The sequence below is a fragment of the Gigantopelta aegis genome, chromosome 6 (genome assembly GCF_016097555.1).
Source record: "Gigantopelta aegis isolate Gae_Host chromosome 6, Gae_host_genome, whole genome shotgun sequence".
In the NCBI taxonomy this organism is placed as follows: Eukaryota; Metazoa; Mollusca; class Gastropoda; order Neomphalida; family Peltospiridae; genus Gigantopelta; species Gigantopelta aegis.
The window spans coordinates 22874587-22897952 of NC_054704.1; the positions used below are offsets into that span (position 1 = coordinate 22874587).

Sequence of the window (23366 nt, forward strand, 5' to 3'; positions counted from 1 at the left end):
TTAATAGATGTGCTACTGGACGTTTTTTGTTTTCTTCCTAGTTCATTCAATTATTATTTATTTTAATTATTTGGGTTTTTTTGTTGTTTTTTTCAACAAAACTGGCCCCTTGTCTGGGAATAAGCCCACCCCATGCTAAGCTTACAATGAGTTGTCTTGGGCCCCTGGGCTTATTTCCGGTCAAATACGGTATGTACTTACAATCATGTTCTTGATTTAAAGTTTTAAACAGCTTTTGTGTTTTGTGGTTTGTTCCATGACAGGAGGGAGCACTGCTTTGTTACTACTAGCCTCGTACATCAGAAACTAATGTGGTATAGTTGAACAAGACTACATATTTTAAAAAGAAATTGTCGGCCTTTATAAAAAGTTTATTTTCGCATGGAATATATTTTCACGAATTTCATTCACACGCGAAAATAAAGTATTATACAGTACCAGTCATGATGCACTGGCTGGAATGAGATATAACCCAAAGGGCCAACCAGCATGGATCAATCACAGACCATTATTAAATATATTATTATTAATCAAGGCACATTCAGTCATTCTAATCATTCCACGATTGGTATCTACGTCGTTCACATAATGTCATAAAACAGTAGACTTGATTGTTCAAAGTTAATCCTTTAGTTGAATGACTAAAGGCTTATTTTCAAAAGCAATACACGTCTACAGATTTAGCCACCATTGGCTGTATTTTAAAGTTATGTATTTAGTACTAACCGAGACATAGAAAGAGACGTTCCATTCATTGTTCCACACACTGAGACTGCAATAAGAATTGGCATAATCCATGCCATAACTCCCATCGTGTAGCTGGCGAAAGTCTGAAATAGTAAGACAGTGTCAAACGAAAACGAACATTTTTCAAGGATCAAAAAAACAAACCCACAAAAGGTTGCTGCAGAAAATACTCTCGAGTGCCTATTAAACATAGGCTGAATAAGCATAGGGTCTGGAAAATTTTCTAAAATCAATAAAAAATAGGGTGCGGAATTAACATAGGGTGAGGAAATTAAAAACAAACCCAATAAGAGTAGAGTGCGGAATTAGCATAGGGTCTGGAAATTTAGCTAAACTGTAAAAATTTACTAGTAATGAAAACAATTTGGTTTGACGTAAAAATAAAAATAAGTGTTTTGGAAATAACAAATATATACTATTGTGTGTACAAGTAATTTAGAAAACAAGCAGCTCAGAAATAAATAACTTGTAGTAAATTCCATAGTATGAAAAAATGTGTTCACTATAAACATATGTTTCTGTTATCTAACTGTTACAACTGTTACTGTCACACACATTTAATTAAAACTGTAAGTGTGTTTGTACCTTTAAATGAAATTATGATAATTAATGTGAGGCGAGATTGCAGCTTTGAAAAAAAATCCAAACGTTCCATGCAAGAAAACCAAAACAATCAGGGTGGATGACAGCTCACTAGATTCATCTCCTATATTTAACCAATGGTCAATTATAATAAAACGTAATTTCATCAACTTATTTTTTACCTGTATCATTCTTTATTTTTAAAGCATAGATGGGGACACTTATGATGCCAGGGGCTGGCATGCATAAATCTCAGCTGAAGATTCACAAACAACTGTGTTCATCGGCCATGCCAGCTGTTAGCAGAACGCGCCGGAACTGGAACGCAGTTAGGGGATGTAACTCTGCCTAATTTTTCTCGCTAATTTCTAATAAACTCTATTTGCAAGTGAAAATAAAAAGGTTGAGTGGAATTTGTAATTAAAATGAGTGGAAGATGTAATGTTAAAAAATATATATAAAAAGAGGAAAGAATGTAGATAAAGTCTGGGCCAGTTCCCCTTATCCTAAAGGAACTGTACTTATCTACTCTAGTATACATAGCTTTAAAAAAAGGCATATTTACCTTTAAGAATTCGGTACCCCCGTCTTCAATGTTTGGTGAAAAGATGAAGTGTTGAAGTGTAATTGATTAATTTATATAAAGTGCTTGCATGAACTATTGCATTGATTTACAGGCGAGCACTCAATCGAACGCATCCTAGGAATTTACCCAACTGAATAAAACCGAACCGAGCCGAGCGATAAAAACAAAATGGCAGCCAACACTGTTTGGAAACGTGTTTACATTTTGTTGTAGAGTAACATACTTTGTTGTGCCTTAATGATTCAAATGATCAATTAAGCAGAAAAACAATGTATGTATATTAATAAATAAATAAATGTATTATTTGACCACAAAAGTTGGCATTTTATTTGACAACTCGGGAAAATTATAAATTCTGTTTTAAGATTTGCAATTCCGCGATTCCATGATCGCGGAAAATCGGTACCCCTAATAGAGGCTATATGTAAGCATTTGATAAATTAAGAATTGTAATAAGTGTTCGGTGCCGAATCAAACCTTATTCTGTTCTGTATCTACTGTGGATTTGTGTTACTTACGACAGCAACGGCAGTTGACTGCAGCATGGCCTGAGGTGATAGCACAGCAAGATATGCAACATTGGCAATGAGGTATACAGATGTCACAATGCCCATCGATATCATAATAGCCAGTGGGAGATTCCTGAAAAACATTACAAGTTTTATTTCAGATGTACAACCAAAAAAAAAAATGAGAGAGAGAGGAGAAAACAACAACAAAATGAAACGCCCCCCACAAAACCCCCCCAAACAACAACAAGACTGTACATTCTAAAAAAACTGCTATATTTATTAACAACTAACCCTTAAAGTTAAACTCAATCCAGGACATATATCTCAGATAAACAAGAACCTAGAGCACTATTTGAACCGTAATTGGTTAAAATAAATAAAATAAAATAAATGGAAGTGAGATGCCATAGCCTTTGTTGGCCAGGTTCTTGAATGCAGTGGCCCGATACCCAAGACCAGTGATTTTTAGACTTGAAACACCAAATATTACTTTGAGGGAGCAGAAAAACCAATAAAATATACCTAATCAGCCTTTCTGTTGTGTGAATTGACAAACTGATTAAAACATGATCTCAGTGTGTAAAATGTACACTGAAAAGTTAATTATTCTCATTTACTGTCTTTGTTTTATCAACAATTAAAACTGGGAAAGTGCATTTTTAACCATCATGGCTGTGAATTTTATTTTAAATTCTAGAACCTGTAACGGAAAAAATAAATTCACAAGACATGAAGGAAGTTTGTTTTGTTTAACGACACCACTGGAGCACATTGATCAATTAATCATCGGCTATTGGATGTCAAACATTGGTAATTCTGATTCGTAGTCATCAGAGGAAAACTGCTACATTTTTTCTAATGCAGCAAGGGATCTTTTATATGCACCATCCCACAGACAGGACAGTACATACCATAGCCTTAGACATGAAGGAGACGGATCCTACGACCATTTACAGCTCATATAACCATTCTACCACTGTGCTACATTCAACTGAAACAATTACAAGATAATACTATGACATATACATGTAATAAATGTATTGTCAATATTTAAAACATAAAAAAGCCACTCACCTGTTTGGATTCACCAACTCTTCTGTCAAAAAACTCAAGTAACTCCTGCAAAGTGAAACAAATGTATATTATAACATGTAAGAAAAGAAGAAGTACATACATGTATACATATATATGCTCAGTGACACCTCAACACATTTTAAACTACAGCTATTTGGTGCCTAACATAGCATTATTCTCAACCACCACATATATGCTATTCCTACCAAAAAAAAGCACCAAAGAACTTTGTATATGCACTTTTCATAAAAGAGTATACACCAATCCTTTTAGTGTTAGCTCTGGCATTTGCCAAACTCGCAATTTTATAAATTTCATAAAAATACATAAACTAAATACTAAACCTAAAATTGGTTCAGTATGAGCCCTGAAACTTATTAAAAAGTGTTAATTTAGTGAAATAATTTCATGAAATAATTGATAACCAGGTTTCTGCAGTTTTTAAAGTTTGGTTGATAATTTGGCAACATTTTGTGCTGACCCAGTCTTTGATGTATGGGGCACTAAGTTGGGATGGGGGAAAACTCTCGAGTCCATAGCAGGTGATGAATTCTGTGACCTATCACATATCAGCCAAATAGTATACAAGGTTGTGAGCTACATTTCTCCCTCAAAGTAACAAAGTTAAGTTTGTTTACCGTAAACGACACTACTAAAGAGACCATGCGATAATTTAAAAAAAAAAATTATACAAATAATATTAACTGCTTTCCTAATTTACATTTGAGGACGAAAATGTACATTGTCTAACTCAATATTTAAATAAAGATTAAAATGTGGCTTTAAAAATTCACAATGGATGAATGCCAGAGCTAACCATGAGTATACTAATACTAGAACATTGGTACCAAACATGATGGTTCACACATGTGCAGGAGAAGATAATTATGAAAGCAATCTGAAACTCTGAATCAGATGTGGGAAGGTACATGTATTCATGTACAAGGCTTCGGTTTGCTTTTCAATATATATATATATATATATATATATGTTAATTAATTAACTCAAGTGTGCTCAAGTAAGAAATTCTCAACTACTTAAACATGAATGCTCTATAAAAATTATATAGTTTTATCATTACCATCCACTGTACGCCCAAAAGCCGGAGTAGAATGAGAGAGCCATAGCTCCTGCAGAGTAGTCTGTTCCAGAGAAAGCGTCCGAAAAATTCTCTGTGCTTCCTAAAACAGATTCATATTAATAATTTTTAATGCATTACAAATATTTTAAACAATGTATTAAAAGAAAATATATACCACTAGCAGGGTTCGAATTTAATGGCAGCTATGCGGCAAATTAACTGCCACAGAGTCCTAGTCATATGCTCCAGTGCCCTAAAAATTAAACAACGGAGGGACATTTTAGCTCCTTTTATACATAAAATTGTTCATACTGAATTGGGATTTGTCATAATAATTTACTTTGGGGTTGATTTTGCAGGTAATCTAATTTCCTTTACACTGCTGCATAAATTATTTTTAATACATCTGTGGTTTTAGTATCATAAATGTTTTTTTTTATATATAACATTCAGTAACCGAGGGACATAAAAGACACATGACTTAAAATAACTTTCTATGTTTTTTTATATATCTGCTGTGCTAGGCATCCAATATTAACATTTTGGTAATATCTGTAGCTTCTTTATTTTTCTAAACGAACAAGACCCACATTTTGACTGCAGAATAGTTTAATGTAAAGGATATCGAACAGGCCATGATTAGGCTTATAAAAATAAATATGTGTATTATAAGCAAGTACAAAGATAAAAAATATCTTACACTTTCATGTTGCTGTTTAAAATTTTAGTAATAACAACTTCCCCTATTGCCCCTGGGCTTTTAGCACTAATGTGTCAAGTAAAACAATTACTCTGAGTCTGCCAAAAGTAACACCTCTCCGTCTCCTATAGAACTTTTATTGCCTCAATTACTACCTGTAATCCCTTAGTAAGGTGTTATCGAAGGACTTGCTGTGTTTGTGAATTGTATCTAAGTTGATGTTATATTAAAATTATTTTAGTTCCTTTAATGTAATAACTACACAATGTTATACATGTCTGGATTACAACGTATTTATAAACTATCTGTATAAGAGCGAATCCCACCATGCCACATGCATGAACAAGTGACATGATTTATTCACGGAAAACGTAAAATGATATTTGATAACTAACAGAACTTTTGTAAAATGATAATTAGATCAGATATACTTGTGTGTAAACATCTACAGAAGCATTAAAAAACTGCATGCCGATGAATATTCATGTACATGCAGCCAATCAATTTTAATAATTTATGGCAGCTGTCCAAAGCCAACAAAGGGTAATCAAGAGCTCAAAATGGTAAAAATACCCCAAAAGTGTTTAACATGTCTTGCCAAATGTCTCGGCCAAACACTAAAATAAGCATACTGTCAGTATGATCTTACCTTTACCAAAATATATAAACCCGATAATAATAATAATAGCCAGAGCTATGAGCTTGCTCGTGGTGATGAAGACCTGCAATCTGGTGGCCCATTTGACATTTCTCATATTCACAGCAATGAGGAAACCTTCATGAAGAAAACAAAACAAAATTCAACAAATTTGTATGTTAATCAAACCTTGAAATCATGAAAAAACCTGAGGGGAGCGATTAATTGCTTACGGTTATTGGGAGTCATTTAAAATATTACCATATATGTATTGAGCACTAATATTTAATCCTTTTAATACTTTTTTAAATTCATATGTAACAGTATGCTAAGGGCAGCCATAAAATAACACTCCTTAAACTAGATTTACATCCCTGCAATTGCCCATGACAATCGGCAATGCTGTGGAGGTTTTAGTACCTATGTTGATGTTTAGGCATATTTTTGCCTCGGACTATTCAAGGTTTAGTTTTTCAATGGCATGGTGGTTTTTTTTGCTGTGAAATTGTTTTTTAATTGCAGGGGTTGTCTCAAGGGAGTGATGGTGAGCCATTTCAGTGATAATTAACTCCCATTAATTGATGAGTTCTGGTTAAAGTGAGAACTTGAAGAAACATTCTATAGACTGTATGTACTACATGAATGTACATATATATAGGGAATAGCTGGTTAGTTTACTGTCTTAAGGCCTGGTGCAAATAAAGTGAGACATTTGATCAAAAATTTAACTTTAACAAATAGTTCGATTTTCAACAATTTCAACAGGGGAATAGTATATATTTTGATGACAAAAATAAATTTTGTGGCTAAGATGTATAGAACTAGGAAAATTTGTATCTATTTTGAATACAATGGACACCTTTTCATAATTTCATTGTAATATTCTGACCAGTTAATAAATACAAGTTTTATTTATTATCTTCAAGGTTTTTTAGTGTTGATATGTTGGCATGGACCTAATGCAATTTTATAAACATCTACCCTATACATCTATAAATGGTTGCTGATAAAAATTATTGACATTATACATGTATACATATGTATTTTCAGAAACTGGAATTGTGGAATTAAAAAAAAATAACAAGGCACATATTTAGATTAGTAAAAATGTCTTAACTATAATTCTGGACATGCTTACTTAATTTCCTGAAAATTTTAAGAAGGTATCTCTTTTAAGTGCATGAATATAAGCTCTTGAATATTTCACTCTGAATAGGATTTCACCGTTATGGTTGGGACACATGCTTTACAATAGCAATTTGAACAATTTAATAGTTGACATTTTATTACTGTTATCATAAAAACATATAATACATTCATATGATAATTATTTAAAACAATCTTAGCTTCCTAACAACTCACATAAATGTGATCATAGAAGTGTTATTTCAAAGAACTGTGACGTTTTGAACACCTCCCAAAATGTCAAATGAAAGACAATTAAACTTTCACAAAACTAAATACCCGGACAACATAAAAATAGCTCAAAGTTACTCAGTTATGTACTTAGTGTCCATTTAATCTATGATTAGCCATACATTGCCACTCAAATGCCCACATCCTTAGCGTTACCCTCGACCATTATGGTTTGGACACAATAATAAACAACAAACTGTAGCTTCAAAAGAATTGTTCACAATCCATGTTTTGTAGCATATACACATATTATTCACTAAATAATGTTTGGTACCTCATTTGAATGAATTTTAGAATGCATAACCTTCATACATCAAATATTTGGTGCTTTCAATGAAAAAATGTACGAATAATTGAACCTAAACTGAACTTTGTCAATAAATCTAAATGTGTATTGGATACCCACATACTTGTAATGCATGTGCACATGAAGTATAAAACAGCTTAACTACTCAATCAAACACCAACAGTGTCCATTTAATCTATGATTAGTCACACATTGCCACTCAAATGCCCATATCCTTAGCATTACCCTGGACCGTTATGGTTGGGACACAATACTAAACAATTGTGACTTTTATTTTATGTTTTCTTTGTAAATTCCCTTATATTTAGGCACTTCTTATATAACTTATATAATTGACAAAGCATTTACTCTGTTAGCATCTGTCAGTTGTAAATGATACCTTGTTTAATTACATTTAAGTAACCAAAATTTGTTTTGTATTCCAACAAACATTTAATTACAATGGATTGGTACATTATAATCTTCTTATGACATAAAAACATGTTTGAAACATTCACTGCTATTAAATTTGGTAGCTTTTAGAGACATATAAAGTGATATTATTGCTAAAAAATATTCTATATTGTTGCTGTTATGGTTGGGACAGAAGCGTTATGGTTGGGACAGAAGCAATGTTATGGTTGGGACACCACTAGTTTTGGGTCCTTAGTCTGGAACTGTCTTTGAGAATTAAGCCCACTGTAAGAGAAAATAATAATAATGGGTTACGGAAATGTGTGCAAGAGAATTGGATGAATAGTGTAACTATATAGTATTCTACACAACAATATATAAGGAAGAACCACCACTGTTATGGTTGGGACAGGTGTTACATGCTAACAAAGGATACGAGTATAGAGTGTGTAACAAGCATAGAAAGGATGATGAGTAGTAATGAGCCGGCACTGCTAATTACTTCACGATATCACAATAGAGTACACCTGTACACTTAATTGGTAAAGCAAACAGAAACCAAACAAGTTGAAAGGGAAGGGATAAAGATTATCTTTACTGAGCATATTGTACTAAAAACATCCTACGACAAGTAGCGTGAAAGGCGTACATTATAGAAACAAATAATAACCGAATAAATAGAAACACCAAATAATTATGTCCGCAGAGCATTGTTACAAAAACATCTACCAAGCGTAATCTAATGCAATATCATTTATTTTCACCTTTGTAAATTTATAACACAGCAAAAAAAAATACGGGGTAAAATATATCTAATAATTTATTTAGCCCCCACGTACATGTAGTACACATTATTTAGGCCGTGGACGAAATGTATTGGGAAAATAAAAACCCAGTGGACGAATCGTCCAGAACTGATTTTGTGTAGTGGACGAATCGTCTCGAGTTCCTCAGTGGACGAATTTTCAGTGGACGAATCATCTGTGGACGAATTGTCCAGTGGACGAATCGACTGCATCCCATCACATTTATCATATCATAATATACATGCTATGTACCTGCAAATTCTGTTTAAAAAAATAAAATAATGTCATAACAGAGAAAATGTCAACATCTATTGTTTTCTACCCAAATATATCTTACTGCAATATTTATAAATATATATATTTTTACAAGCAGGATTAACTTTCATTATCATTGTACTGTAGTCAACACGTCATTTATTATACTACTATTCGAATCATAGCAACCCATCAAAAAAACAAAAACAACTCTAATGTAAAATTAATTTTTAAATATATACATGCTTTACACTTGGTAATTTCGAATTACTGAGTTGAAATTAAATTGGTGTATGTTTGTCTCAGGTGCCGAAATCAGACTCTACCAAGGTCAATGAATGTCCTTGGCTTTAAATCACTTGGCAGTATCGTGAAAGAGAAAGTAGAAATTAATGTGCAAATACGTCGCATTGCTATTAACAAAAACAAAACCTGCTTTACTAAATTAGTTTTTTGTTGGTTTATGCATTTACTGTGATATCAACATGTATAAACATTGTACACATCATAGAATTACTGGATGATTAATGCACCTATTATTTTTTCTGTATGTGATCAAAACGACGACATTGTAAAATAAATGTTGTGAACATTACCTGCATTGTAGGAAATTAAACAAAACAAAACCGACGAGATCTTAATAATAAGTGAACTCCTAGCTGATTGGCTCAGTGTAAAGATATAACCAACTAATCGTGTTTCAATTTATAAAAAGTATATTCTAGGACATTCATTGTGAACAGAATGGAATGATTTGTGGCGTTGTGGATTGGATTGGTAATAAAGAATTGAATTGAATTGATTCAATAAACAATTAAAATGGCAGAGTTAAAAAAAAAAATACCAGCGAGATTTGTTCAATTTAGGGGCACGTTATTTCGTGCACGTCAGATTGAGTTCATGGGGGTTCACGCGTGAAAGCGCTCGCGCCCGTCAAAAACGAAAGTTTGATTCTGTCACATTAAAAAAGCATTTCTAAACTCTAATTCATAAATAAATATATACAAGTTTTGTATTGTTATCGCAAAACTAAAAGTTATTTGTATTTACTGTACTTCAACAAGTGATCTAAAGAGTATATTTACTAAAAACTACTCTGAAATACTTGAGTCGAGTCGGGCTTATGTCACCTGACCAAAAATATAGAGATTTATCTAGTCATCATATCTTTCCAATGTATACAGTGATTGCTGGATAAATCTATATACACACACACACATTTATATATAAACTATAGTACAAATTTGCTCAAATTGATTAAAAATAAAAGCATAATTAATGCATTAAAAAAATCACAATCGCAAACTTGAGTGGGCAAGATACATGCACACCTCCTGAGGCTCCACAAAAATAACAAAGAAAAAGAAAGAAAAATGGAGAAAAAAACCCTCAGAAGTATAAATGTTGCTACAACCATTATAAATTAAACACAAGATGTTTAGGACACTGAAAACATCATATTACATATATGTTTAAAGGACCAGTTTATATAAAAAAAAAAGATGGTGGTGCATGGGCCTTACAGACATTCAGGGTAGATATGGGTAGGGAAACACACACACACACACACACACACACAATTCTGTTTGTGTGTGTTGTTGTTTTCAGGGGGTGGGGGTGGGGGTGGAGATATTTTTCTCTCTTTAAATTATGGTTGGCAAGTAACATGTAAAATTAGGGTCGATTCGATCTTATAACTAGAAAACCGCCAATAGTTTTCAAACCTCATTGATCACTGTGCATATTTAAAATACAAAACATTACCTCTATTACAGGTATTATTGCACGTAGCGAGACTGGCTTTTCCTATCAATACTTTGTTTATGTGCGGGGTTTTTTTTCTGTGTTTTTTGTTTTGTTTGTTGTTGTGTTTTTTTTTTTTGGGGGGGGGGGGTTGCTTTTTTTTTTTGGTGTTAATATAAATGTTAGTACATAATCTTTATGCTTTGTCTGATATGTATGTGAGTGTGTGTATGTATGTATGTGTGTCCTTATGTGTATATATATGTGTATGTTGGATCTACTGTTAAAGTATGTCACCGTGTGTAGTATTTATTCTTATGTTACTCTCAGTGTATATTACAGTACTTTAAGTTGGTTGTGTTTAGCCTGGCTTAGTAATAGTTTCTACTGTTATCAATACCACTAAATTTACTACTGCTACTATTATTTCTCACTTTTATTTCATTATTCTTCATTTAATATAAATTATAACAAAAGTGGGTTAAGGGCAAAAGAGACATTGCAACATTTCCCTCTGACCCTGTAGGGTTGTTTTTATTTTTTTTATACATGTTTATGTATTTGTAATCTATATCTGTATGGCGTGTGACTGAATGTGTAGGCAATTGTATTGTGAGGTAATTGTTTATATATTCCTGGTCAGTGGTCTGTGTAATGTATATGGAATAGTATATTTAATTAATGTGCATCTCCTATATATATTACTATACTTTATATTCATATTTGAAAATGGATAGAGTATTTATATGTTGTTTGGTGACTGCTGGGGTTTGGCTGATGTAAAGAAAAGGACAGATGTGTTTAATTTTTTAAAGTCAAAATGTTATTCGGTTTATTTCCTACAAGACACTCACTTTACTAAAGAAAAGGAACTTCTTATATGCGCGGAGTGGGGATACGAATGTATTTTTAATTCTAATAACAGCCAATCTCGTGGCGTTGCTATATTAATAAATAACAATTTTGAATATAAAATACATAAAGTAGTTAGAGGAGACAGATTGATACACATAACTACATAAATGTAAACAATCCAAAAGCTTGCGATGAAGTGTTAAATATAATAGGTGAATTAGATCTTGTGGACATCTGGAGAGATCATAATCCTGAACTACGTAATTACACATGGAGGAAGAATAAACCAATAAAACAAGCTCGATTAGATTCTTTTCTAATATCTGAAATGTTGTATTCTTATGTCCTTAACTCCAAAATACATTGTGGATATAGAACTGATCATTCTATTAGAAGTCTAAATCTCGAATTCAATGAAGATTTATTTTTTAAGAGTGAATTATTAAATTTCCAATAGGTGTTGTACCTATTGGAAATTTAATAATTCACTCTTAAAAAATAAATCTTATATATATCAATAATAAAAAAAGTTATTTCTGATGTTAAGAGACAATATGGCGTGTCTGTCTATTACTTGAATACTGTTGATGATATACCCCTATCTGAAATAAATTTTACAATTAATGATCAATTATTCCTATAAGTATTACTTAAATGGAAATTAGAGGAAAGACAATTTCATACTCATCGTATTTGAAAAAAGAAAACTGTAAACTAGAAAAACAGCTGATTGAAGAAATAGAGATATTAGAAAATAGCGAACAATTAGATTTTCAAATTATACAGACAAAAAGAAAAGACTGCGTGAAAAGAAAATGGAGGGTGTCTACATCAGATCTAGAGCCAAATGGATAGATGAAGGTGAACGAATTTCTAACTATTTCTGTAACTTAGAAAATAGGAACTTTATTAGCAAGTCTATAACTCAAATTGAGAAAAATGATGGTTCTATTGTTACAAATAAAAATGAACTTATGCATGAGACAAAAGACTTTTATGAAAACCCCTATTCTTCAAAAGAAGATACGATAGCTGATACTGACCTACATGACTTATTTTTAGGTCAAGATATAAATAAACTTAACAGAGAACAAGCAGACTCTTTAGAGGGTTTATTGACATATGAAGAATTATCAAATGCTTTAAAACATATAAAGAACAATAAAAGTCCAGGGTCTGACGGTTTCTCTGCCGAATTAAAAAAAAAAATGGAAAGATATTGGTTATTTTGTTCTTAGATCTGTGAATCATGCTTTTATTAATGGTGAATTATCTAGAACACAGAAACTTGGAATAATTACCTGCATACCCAAAGGCGATAAACCCAAACGTTTTCTAACTAACTGGCGTCCCATTTCACGCTTAAATATTGTTTATAAATTAGGATCAGCCTGCATATCAGAAAGACTAAAAGGGGTACTTCATACAAACTGGGTTTATGTCAAATAGATACATCGGTGACAATATAAGGATCCTGTAATATAGTGTATGATATTTTGTCTTGTACTGAATCCCAAAATATTCCAGGAATGTTTCTAAGAGTAGATTTTGAAAAAGACATTTGATACGATCTCTTGGTCATTTTTACATAAAACTCTTGATTTCTTTGGATTTGGAGAAGATATTAAACGATGGATTTTTGTGTTCTAAAAAAATATTAAATCCAGTGTTATAGTCGACAGAAATATATCATCATTCTTTAACATTTACAGAGGATGCAGGCAAGGAGACCCATTATCTCCGTATATATTCCTCCTCTGTGTAGAAATTCTTGCAGAGCTTATTCGTAAAAATAAGAATATTAAAGGCATTTCAATAAACAGCTAGAATATCTTATTTCACAATACGCTGATGATACAGATTTTATAACATCTTTTGAAGAGACTATAGCAACTTTAAATAGATTTGTGGACTAAAAATAAATTATGATAAATCTGAAGTTATGTGGATTGGTTCCCAAAAGAATAGTTCAGTAAGATATTTACATTTAAATCTAAAATGGAATCCTCCAACTTTTAAAGCACTTGGAATTATCTTTAGTACTGATATTTCTGAAATAACTAAACTTAAAGCCGCACACCCTAGTTCCATCCAGCGAAAATAAATTATAATTTGGTTAATCTACAAACCTGTAACACACTTAGATCATGTTTTTATCAAATGGAGTGAAAAAGCAGGTTTTATATCGATAAATACCATGGGAATCCCCATGTCCCAATTGCTTGAAATAATTTTGAAAGTTAGTATTCTGATGTCACCGGTAGATGTTGCTCGAAGCACAACAATGCCTACGTCACGACAAATTTCACAGAGTGCGCACAGACTTGGGGTGCGTTCGTTTCACCTCTCCTGGACATGTTCCAACTGTTCTGTCCTGGTTGTATCCCCTCTCCAGATATCGTAAGACGTAGCAAAATTATTGGTTTTAAGGGTTTGTAACATTTTGTATTGAGACACTTACTTGTCTGAACTTTATTGTTACTGAAAATGTTCACGAACTGTGAAGAAAAATCTCACAAATGAACAACAACAAATCGGATGTTGATTGCGCGAACCGTGCACGAGAAAACAAACCGAACCAAAATGATAACGGTCACGTGGTATACCAACATCTGTGACGTTTACACAGGAAGATTCCCTCTAAAAATAGATTGGACCTCGCTTGCTTAACAGTTTTTTCTCGACAGCATGTCTTGTGAAAAAATGCAAAAAATGCATTTCGTGGTTTTACAAACATCAGGATTACCAAAAAGCACTTCAGGTGAATGGAAATGTGTATTCTAAATAATAAAATGTAAGTAAAGTGCAATTTTATTTGTGAAAAATGGGGTTTAATAGTGAAAAACAACGCCGTAATGGTTAACAAATAGCCGTAACTAGGGTGTGTCCCTTTAATTACAACTCTAAACTGTTTGAAATTAAACAGATTATAAATAGATAGATGAGAAGATTTGTAACACCACTTGGCAGAATAGCTATAATAAAAGCCTTATTAATATCTAAACTCAACTATTTACTCTTAACTTTACCAAACCCCATTAAGTCGTTTCAGTGTGAATTAAACAAAATATTATTCAGGTTTGTATGGAACCAAAAACCAGATAGGATAAAAAGAATAACTGTATGTAAACCTGTTAAAGAAGGAGGCCTCGGTATGACAGATATATTTAATTATATCAAGGCTTTAAAGATTACCTGGATTCGAAAATTGGAAACGAAAGATTCAAAATGGAAACCTATTTTATTTGCTCGTTTTCCTCAATTTCGTAATATTTCTGTATTTGGTAACGACTTCCCCTCAAAATGTTTCAAAAATGTAAATAACCTGTTTTGGAAGGACTCTACAGCAATAAAAGTAACATCCTTTGAAGATTTCTTATTGAACCAATTTGTTATAATTCCCAAATAAAAATTGATTGGAAAACTTCAACTTCATTTCACTTCCAACCTAAACTAGTCTGTTATCTATTTAAAGCCATTTATAACCACTCAAGAAATAAAATTAAGATGGTTCCAATATAGAATTTTACACAGGATACTGACTACCAACACGTTTGCTTATAAACTAAAACTTATTGACAGTGAAATGTGTACTTTTTGTCATGAAATGCGAGAATCTATAGAACATCTATTTTGGGAATGTAAAGTTGTTCAGCTTTTTTTGAATTTTTTTTTGAATTGGTTATTAAAATCTTGTAATCATATACTCTTCAAAAAAAGAAACGCAAAAGGGTACAAATGGGTTATAACTCCGATTTTATGTTTCCTACCGGTTCATGCTTTGTGAATATAAGGTCATTGCATGTCCCAAACACATTCCCACGGTTACATTCGATAAAACGCAGCTACTGTACAATAAAGTTCCAAAATGTGAATATTCGCAAAAACGCAGCCACGTGCAAACCATGTCACCACTGCACGTGCGTTGTCTGCACGTGCAACATGAACACCGACAGTATAAAAGTGCAGGGTGTTCGCTTGCCTGGCCTCTGTATCTGGCCGACAGTTGACAATCCAGGACATGCCACGTCTCAGTGAACCGCAGAGAAACAATGCCATCGGCCGACTAGACGCAGGCGAATCCAGAACGGCCGTTGCCAGGGCATTCCATGTGTCCCCAAGCACCATCTCCAGACTGTGGGACCGTTACCAGCAACATGGATCAACACGTGACCTCCCTAGATCCGGTCGACCACGGGTCACTACCCCCGGGCAGGACCGCTACATCCGGGTATGCCACCTTCGGGAACGATTGAATACTGCCACCTCCACAGCCGCAGCAATACCAGGTTTGCGCAGGATATCCGACCAGACCGTACGGAACCGCCTACGTGAGGTAGGAATTCGTGCCAGACGTCCAGTTCAAGGTGTCATCTTAACACCACAACACCGTCGACTCCGACTGCAGTGGTGCCAGATTCATCGACAATGGCCTCAACTGCGATGGAGACAGGTGTGGTTCAGTGACGAGTCCCGATTTCCCATGATATTTGTCAACAAGGGAATGGTCAAGAAAAAAAACCCAGTTATTAATTTTAAAAAAACATTATCTCTATACTTTATATACCGAAAATTGGCTAAAACACTGGCGTAGGAATCGGGGGGGGGGGGGGGGGGTGGCCCCACTTTTCAGATATTTTACTTTATATTTGCTTTATAATAGTGTAAGTGTAAATATAAAAATGGTATTTTGGTGAAAATGATGGTGGGTTTCTGCAATTTTTAGAGTTTAATGGATAAATTTTCTACACACCAAGAGCTAGCCCTGTGTATGCATATTTGTGATCATGAATGTACATAGAACTTTAGTTCACAATTAGTGAAATGCCTTTCAGGGGTCGAATTTCAATTTGGGGGGGGGGGGGGGGGTCACAGCAAGTGGGGCACCAAGCCAAACTTTTCATTCAAAGGAAGAAAACGAAGAAGACAACTTACTTTCTATCAAGTTTCTCAGACAAACGTTATCTCACCTTGTCTCTAGCATATATGCAATTTGTTGGATACAAATGAAATGTTTTATTTAAAGGTAGGGTCAACTCCAACAAGAGCTTTATGTGTTGGAAAGATGCATATCCGGACCACCAACACATACTAACACTTTAGCAAATGAAAAACGCGTAATTTTAGAGTTAATAAAAAAACATGATTATTCCTGCTAACTGGGGGCAGCCATTTTGTTTCGTTTTTGTGACGTCCAGTGGGATAGCTTGGGGCGAAGTGACGTCAGCTCCTGGCCATCTCCTGTATGTACAGTGTAAACAAAACCAGTAATTTTTGACAAGGCGCTTTTCTTTGATCAACCTGACTTGTAAAACAGCATAAATGACATAATAATATAATAAACTATTTAACTAAATATATTTCAAGTTGCATTAACGGAACAAAATGGGGTTATAGTATTTTTCTCTGTTTAATAATCCAAAGGAAAAATGTACACTATTACGCCTATTGATATGCTACGTTGGAGCAAAAACGACAACCCACAATACCCAAGTGATAATTTTCTTTTTGGGGGGAGTACGTAATTGGTCAGTTCTGTGGTTGTAGATGGAAAAGTCTACTTAATCAATAGTTTTACAGAACTATTTACAGTAATAAACCATGTCCATTACAATTTTAGGGGCGACAGGTAATATTCCACAATACCGGTATATATTTTTGTGTCTAGACAGCGTCAATTAATTGGTTCGTCTGGTTACCAATCAAATACACACCTGCCAATCAGAAATCACAGGTAGAAGCAACTAACAGCATAGACCAATTAACTAAGAAAACACTCCGTGTATCATTTCAGTATGTAGGTTAATGCATGGCAAAAACATTGTTAATTGTTTCGACTTGTTGTGTAGCCACTTTGACAATGGTATTTTATTTTGTATTGAAAAATAATATATATAGTGCTGGATATACTTACTGTTGGCTTACTGGGATGTGTATTATTACAGAACATTGCAATGTATGACTATTTATCATCCCACAAAAACCAGGTAGATTGTGTTCATTCCTGATGTGACGCGTTAAGTATTATGTAACCACCAGCTCGCCAGAGGGCGTACTCGCTGAGATGGTACAAAATGGCTGCGCCCGTTATATATAATAGTCGTCACATTTAACCGTTTTATTAATTAACTATACGATTATACGTGTTGATATTAAGCAATAATGTGCATTATATATCGTTGAATATGCATACCAGGCCAAATGCCTTAATTGTCCTGTCCTTTAACGACGCACTCAACACATTTTATATATGGTTATATGGAGTCGGACATATGGTTAAGGACCACACAGATGTTGGGAGAGGAAACCTGCGGTGGCCACATCGTGGGCTACTCTTTTCGATTAACAACAAGGGATCTTTTATATATGCACCATCCCAAAGACAGGATAACACATACCACGGCCTTTGATATATACCAGTCGTGATGCACTGGCTGGAGTGAGAAATAGCCCAATGGGCCCACCAACAGGGATCGATCCCAGACCGACCGCGCATCAAGCAAATGCTTTACCACTGGGCTACATCCCGCCCCTTGTCGGATAGAAATGCTGTTTAATAAAAGTAAAAATGTGATAGACAGCTGTGTTTAAACGTTATCATTAATACCAACCTGTACAATACAACAAAGAATAGCACCCACGGGAAATAATAATATTATAATTAATGAAAATTTAAAGTTACTTCATTTAATAATATTTATTATGTTTGATTTATTATCTAACATTAAACATAATTTGATACATAATACCAGTGTGAATATTGATTCGATGTGTTTAAGTATGAATTGATATGCATGTATTATAATTATTAATAGCATTATGTACAGTACATATGCATAATGATTTACCCATTAGTTACTACATTATCAAAATAACAAACCATAACGTTATATTAATTCCACATTATTACAAAATATGAACCACATGAATTAGGCGGTTCGGCCTTAAGTTTTGTGTAGGGCTGACCTCCCCTCCCTCCCGCCCCTCACCTGGTCAAACCAATGTTTAAAATATGATTGGCAGCCCCTTTCCTCTTAACCTCCCATGGGCTTAATGAATATTGGTTAATAATTATTATTAATTTTAGACCAGCCCATCTAAATTTGCGCCGAAAATATATTATATTAAGAATTTATATAGGTTAGGAATGTTGATATTTTTCTTTTTATAAAAGGGTGCAGCCAAAACTTTTTAACTCCAACTCTCCCCTTTTTATACTTTTGGCGTTAATATTCAAAATTTCCCCTATTTGTTAGGTTATCCCTGTCCCAAGTCAGACCCCCGATCCTATCGGAGGCTGGACTCGGGATAGGCGTGTTCGAAACCCTAGTGGTATATGGACACGTTAAACCAGTTACTAAGCTAAACCACATGAAACGTTCAGGGATTATCTGAAATGAAAGCCAGGTAGTCATATTAACACCCTGAAAAAATGGTGAAGATCTAACCCTGTTAACATTTGAAAATTGATGATGAGCAAGAAACTGCACTCTTGAAAGCAATTTGAGAGTCCTGAGAGCAATTTGCTTTTGGGACAGGTACAAATTTAGTGTTTGACAAGGTTAGCAGTTTTTCACCCAAATTAAAGTGTTAATAGTTTTGTGCAAGCACATGTATGCAAGTGAAAGTAATTGCTTGCATCAATCCATAAAAGCTGATTGAGTACCAAGCCTAATTTTAAGCACAGGCATTTGGGTCCTGGTTGGACTTTATAGCGTTTAGTTGTTTGCTTTGTTTAACGACACCACTAGAGAACATTGATTTATTAATCATCGGCTATTGGATGTCAAACATTTCATACTTTGACATATAGTCTTAGAGAGGAAACTCACTACCTTTTTTCATTAACAGTACTCAAGGGATCTTTTATATATACTCTTCAAAAGAAGAAACGCAAAACCACATTGTCATAACATTTGGAGAATTGATTTAATTATTGAATGGTGAGTCCGATAATTACCAAATGTTGCAGGATTGTTCACAATTCACTCTAGTCCATTGTGAGTAAGTGATAGGACACACCACCAAGGTCAAGGTCATCTGGAGTCAATACCGGGTGTGGCCTCCGCGTGTGTTGACAACTGCCTGGCACCGCCTGCCCATTGAAGCAACCAGAGTACGGATGACGTCCCGGGGGATGGTGGCCCACTCGGCCTGCAAGGCTGCTGCCAGCTCGGGCAGGGTCTGGGGCTGTGGTTGTCGCTGTCGGTCCAACTCGTCCCATAGATGCTCAATTGGGTTCAAATCCGGTGATATCGATGGCCAAGGAAGGACATTAATGTTGTTGTTCTGTAGGAAAGCCGTTGTGAGACGTGCTGTGTGAGGCCTGGCGTTGTCATGTTGGAACACTGCGTTGGCGTTGGCCATAACTGGAACGATGTGTGGCCGGAGGATCTGGTCAATGTAGCCCTGTGCATTCAGGTTGCCCTGCACGTGGACCAGGTCAGTTCTGCCAGTGTGTGAGATGGCTGCCCACACCATGACACTACCCCCGCCGAATCTGTCCACTTCCTGCACGCAGTTTGCCGCATAACGTTCACCACGACGCCTATACACGCGACATCTTCCATCATGACATCGGAGCAGAAATCGGGACTCGTCACTGAACCACACCTGTCTCCATCGCAGTTGAGGCCATTGTCGATGAATCTGGCACCACTGCAGTCGGGAGTCGACGGTGATGTGGTGTTAAGATGACACCTCGAACTGGACGTCTGGCACGAATTCCTACCTCACGTAGGCGGTTCCGTACGGTCTGGTCGGATATCCTGCGCAAACCTGGTATTGCTGCGGCTGTGGAGGTGGCAGTAGTCAATCGTTCCCGAAGGTGGCGTACCCGGATGTAGCGGTCCTGCCTGGGGGTAGTGACCCGTGGTCGACCGGATCTAGGGAGGTCACGTGTTGATCCATGTTGCTGGTAACGGTCCCACAGTCTGGAGATGGTGCTTGGGGACACATGGAATGCCCTGGCAACGGCCGTTCTGGATTCGCCTGCGTCTAGTCGGCCGATGGCATTGTTTCTCTGCGGTTCACTGAGACGTGGCATGTCCTGGATTGTCAACTGTCGGCCAGATACAGAGGCCAGGCAAGCGAACACCCTGCACTTTTATACTGTCGGTGTTCATGTTGCACGTGCAGACAACGCACGTGCAGTGATGACATGGTTTGCACGTGGCTGCGTTTTTGCGAATATTCACATTTTGGAACTTTATTGTACAGTAGCTGCGTTTTATCGAATGTAACCGTGGGAATGTGTTTGGGACATGCAATGACCTTATATTCACAAAGCATGAACCGGTAGGAAACATAAAGTCGGAGTTATAACCCATTTGTACCCTTTTGCGTTTCTTTTTTTGAAGAGTATATATGCACCATCCTAAAGGGGCATTTAGTTAGAACCTTGGGCCAGTTGTTCAAAGCGTAGATAAATTTAACCCTGGGTCAGTCTAATATTTTCCTTTTATATTTTTGGCACAAATAGAAAATAAACTTTAGATTTAATTATGTATTAATTAATTAACCTTTGGTTATTTTTCAATTATTATTCAGTTCTGGGTTTTAGAAAACATTCTCAGACGAATTTGCCAGTGTTTTCAGTGAATAAGGCATGAAAATTGTTCCATCTAGGTGACATTAAACATACATACATACATACATACATACAAGTAGGTAAAAAGATTATCATTTCAGGAATCGACCAATATACATTTTGTGGTGTAAATGTCTGTTTTGGTTAATTACAGAACGTTTTGTTGTTTTTAGCGATCAGATGTTTGATTGCTTGGTATTATACTTAGTGATTTCCCTAGAAATTTTGCAAGGCATGGTAGACCAAACACTTTTGGGGCATTTTCACCATTTTTGGGGCACTTGTATTTCATTAAAAATAGACAAAAATTAATTGAAATAAACATTAATGTAATTTATGTGCTTGCTTTAATAAATGAATGGTAAAAGATATAAATGGCATATTTTATTAATTAGTAATACCTTTTTGGGTGTTTTATAAAGGCAATTTTACAATTAATTATTGAAAAAGGCTTCTTTAATCTCAGGGCAGCATGATGCTGATTAAGGCAAGATGGCACTAGATTATTGAGACATGGTGCCGCACCATGCTAAAACAAGCTAAGGAAAACACTAATACTGTTCCTTAGTCAATTTAAATACAACAATAGAGGGTATGACTTGTTCCATCGAGTGGTACTAACTAAACACCCATAAGCTCCAACCAGGACCCGAATGCCCATGGATGGTATTAAATTATATCTGGTTTCTGGAGGGTCTGTAGAACTGTACTGATATTTTAAAAAGGACCAAAAAAAAAAAAAAAAAATCCCATTTTGAAGTAATTCTTGTTTATACTGGGTCTGGTTTTGAGGGGTTTTACTGTATATAAATAAAACAATTAATATACTTACATATTAGGCAAATTGCTATTAGACGTTGAGCTAACACAGGTACTTCGCAGTCTGGGAAGAAAGGCTGCAGGATGTACAACGCTGCTATGAGGCTCAATGCTGCTATACCCACAGGGCAAATCAGTAGAAAGTTAATCCATAGACACACAAATGCTGGGTAGTCTCCAAACGCACGCTTGATATAAATATACTCTCCACCTGACTGTGGCATGGAGGCTCCCAGTTCAGCGTAACACAGAGCACATAGTGTGTTATAAACTCCACACACGGCCCACATTACTAAAGAAGACCCCACTGATTTCGTGTGCATTAAAATACCCACCGGCGACACGAAAATCCCTGATCCTATAATGATACCAACAATAATTGATACTCCTTGAAATAAAGTTATCTGTTTCTTCAGTTCCACTTTTTCTTGCATCACTTTCTCTGGTCCCGCTGTTTCCGACATGTTGGCAGTTTTTGCAGAATTACAACAGTAAATGTGGATTTGTAATAAAACTCAATTGGCGGACTTTTGAGTTGACAATAGATTTAACAAAGCAAATAGTCTGAAAAACCCGGTTCCAAAAAACCACGTGCTTCCAACTCGGCAACTGTACTCTGTAGGCCCAATTGTTTACAAAACTAATCCTGCTAAAATTAACAAACTGTTCTGTTCTGATGGTGCTGCATTACACAAGGCCAGATCGGTACACTCGTACACAATGTAAACAGCAAAATCTTCATAAAAACAACACAGTATGTCTCCGAAACAAAATTCTCTTGAAACAAGTGATGATGAAACACCCGCCAATAGTCTGATAGAGTTGTTTCCCTTTATGTTATGAGAGTTCTTCGTTACTCACAGTCACAGGCGCCCTGAGTTACGAATGTTTCAATCTGCAATAAAAGAAACGTGTCGAAGCAAATATAATTTGTTATAATTTTAAGGAAAGAGTTCGACCCGTATCCCTATATATCAAAGGCTCTAAAGACTAACCCTAAAACTACCATAACCATAGAAAGGGGGTTACGGGTCGAACTCATGCCAATTTTAATTATTTGTGCGGTGGTGGTGGGTGGGCATATAAATAAATTCATGAAGTAAGAATTCAAGATATTTTTTTCTCTCCTTTTTTTACATTTAAAAAATCTGTAAATTTTATATAATTTTATTTTTATTATCAGGCCTATAGGCCTACTTACTTGGGCCTACAGGCGCGGATGCAGAGTTTCTGAAACGGGGGCGGGGGGTTCCAAATGTGATGA

At 35.2% G+C, this 23366-nt stretch overlaps 1 protein-coding gene across 1 annotated transcript in view; it reads right to left on the minus strand.

Moving 5' to 3' along the window:
• Positions 1-22983, minus strand: part of LOC121374989 (large neutral amino acids transporter small subunit 1-like) — a 37187-nt gene extending 14204 nt beyond the window's left edge. The window contains exons 1-6 of the mRNA XM_041502170.1: positions 22116-22983; positions 5932-6057; positions 4583-4682; positions 3502-3546; positions 2434-2557; positions 727-830 (exon numbers count right to left, since the gene is read on the minus strand). Of these exons, the coding sequence (XP_041358104.1) occupies positions 727-830; positions 2434-2557; positions 3502-3546; positions 4583-4682; positions 5932-6057; positions 22116-22566 (950 nt within the window). The 5' untranslated portion in view covers positions 22567-22983. The remainder of the gene's footprint in view (positions 1-726; positions 831-2433; positions 2558-3501; positions 3547-4582; positions 4683-5931; positions 6058-22115) is intronic.
• Positions 22984-23366: the final 383 nt, after the last annotated feature.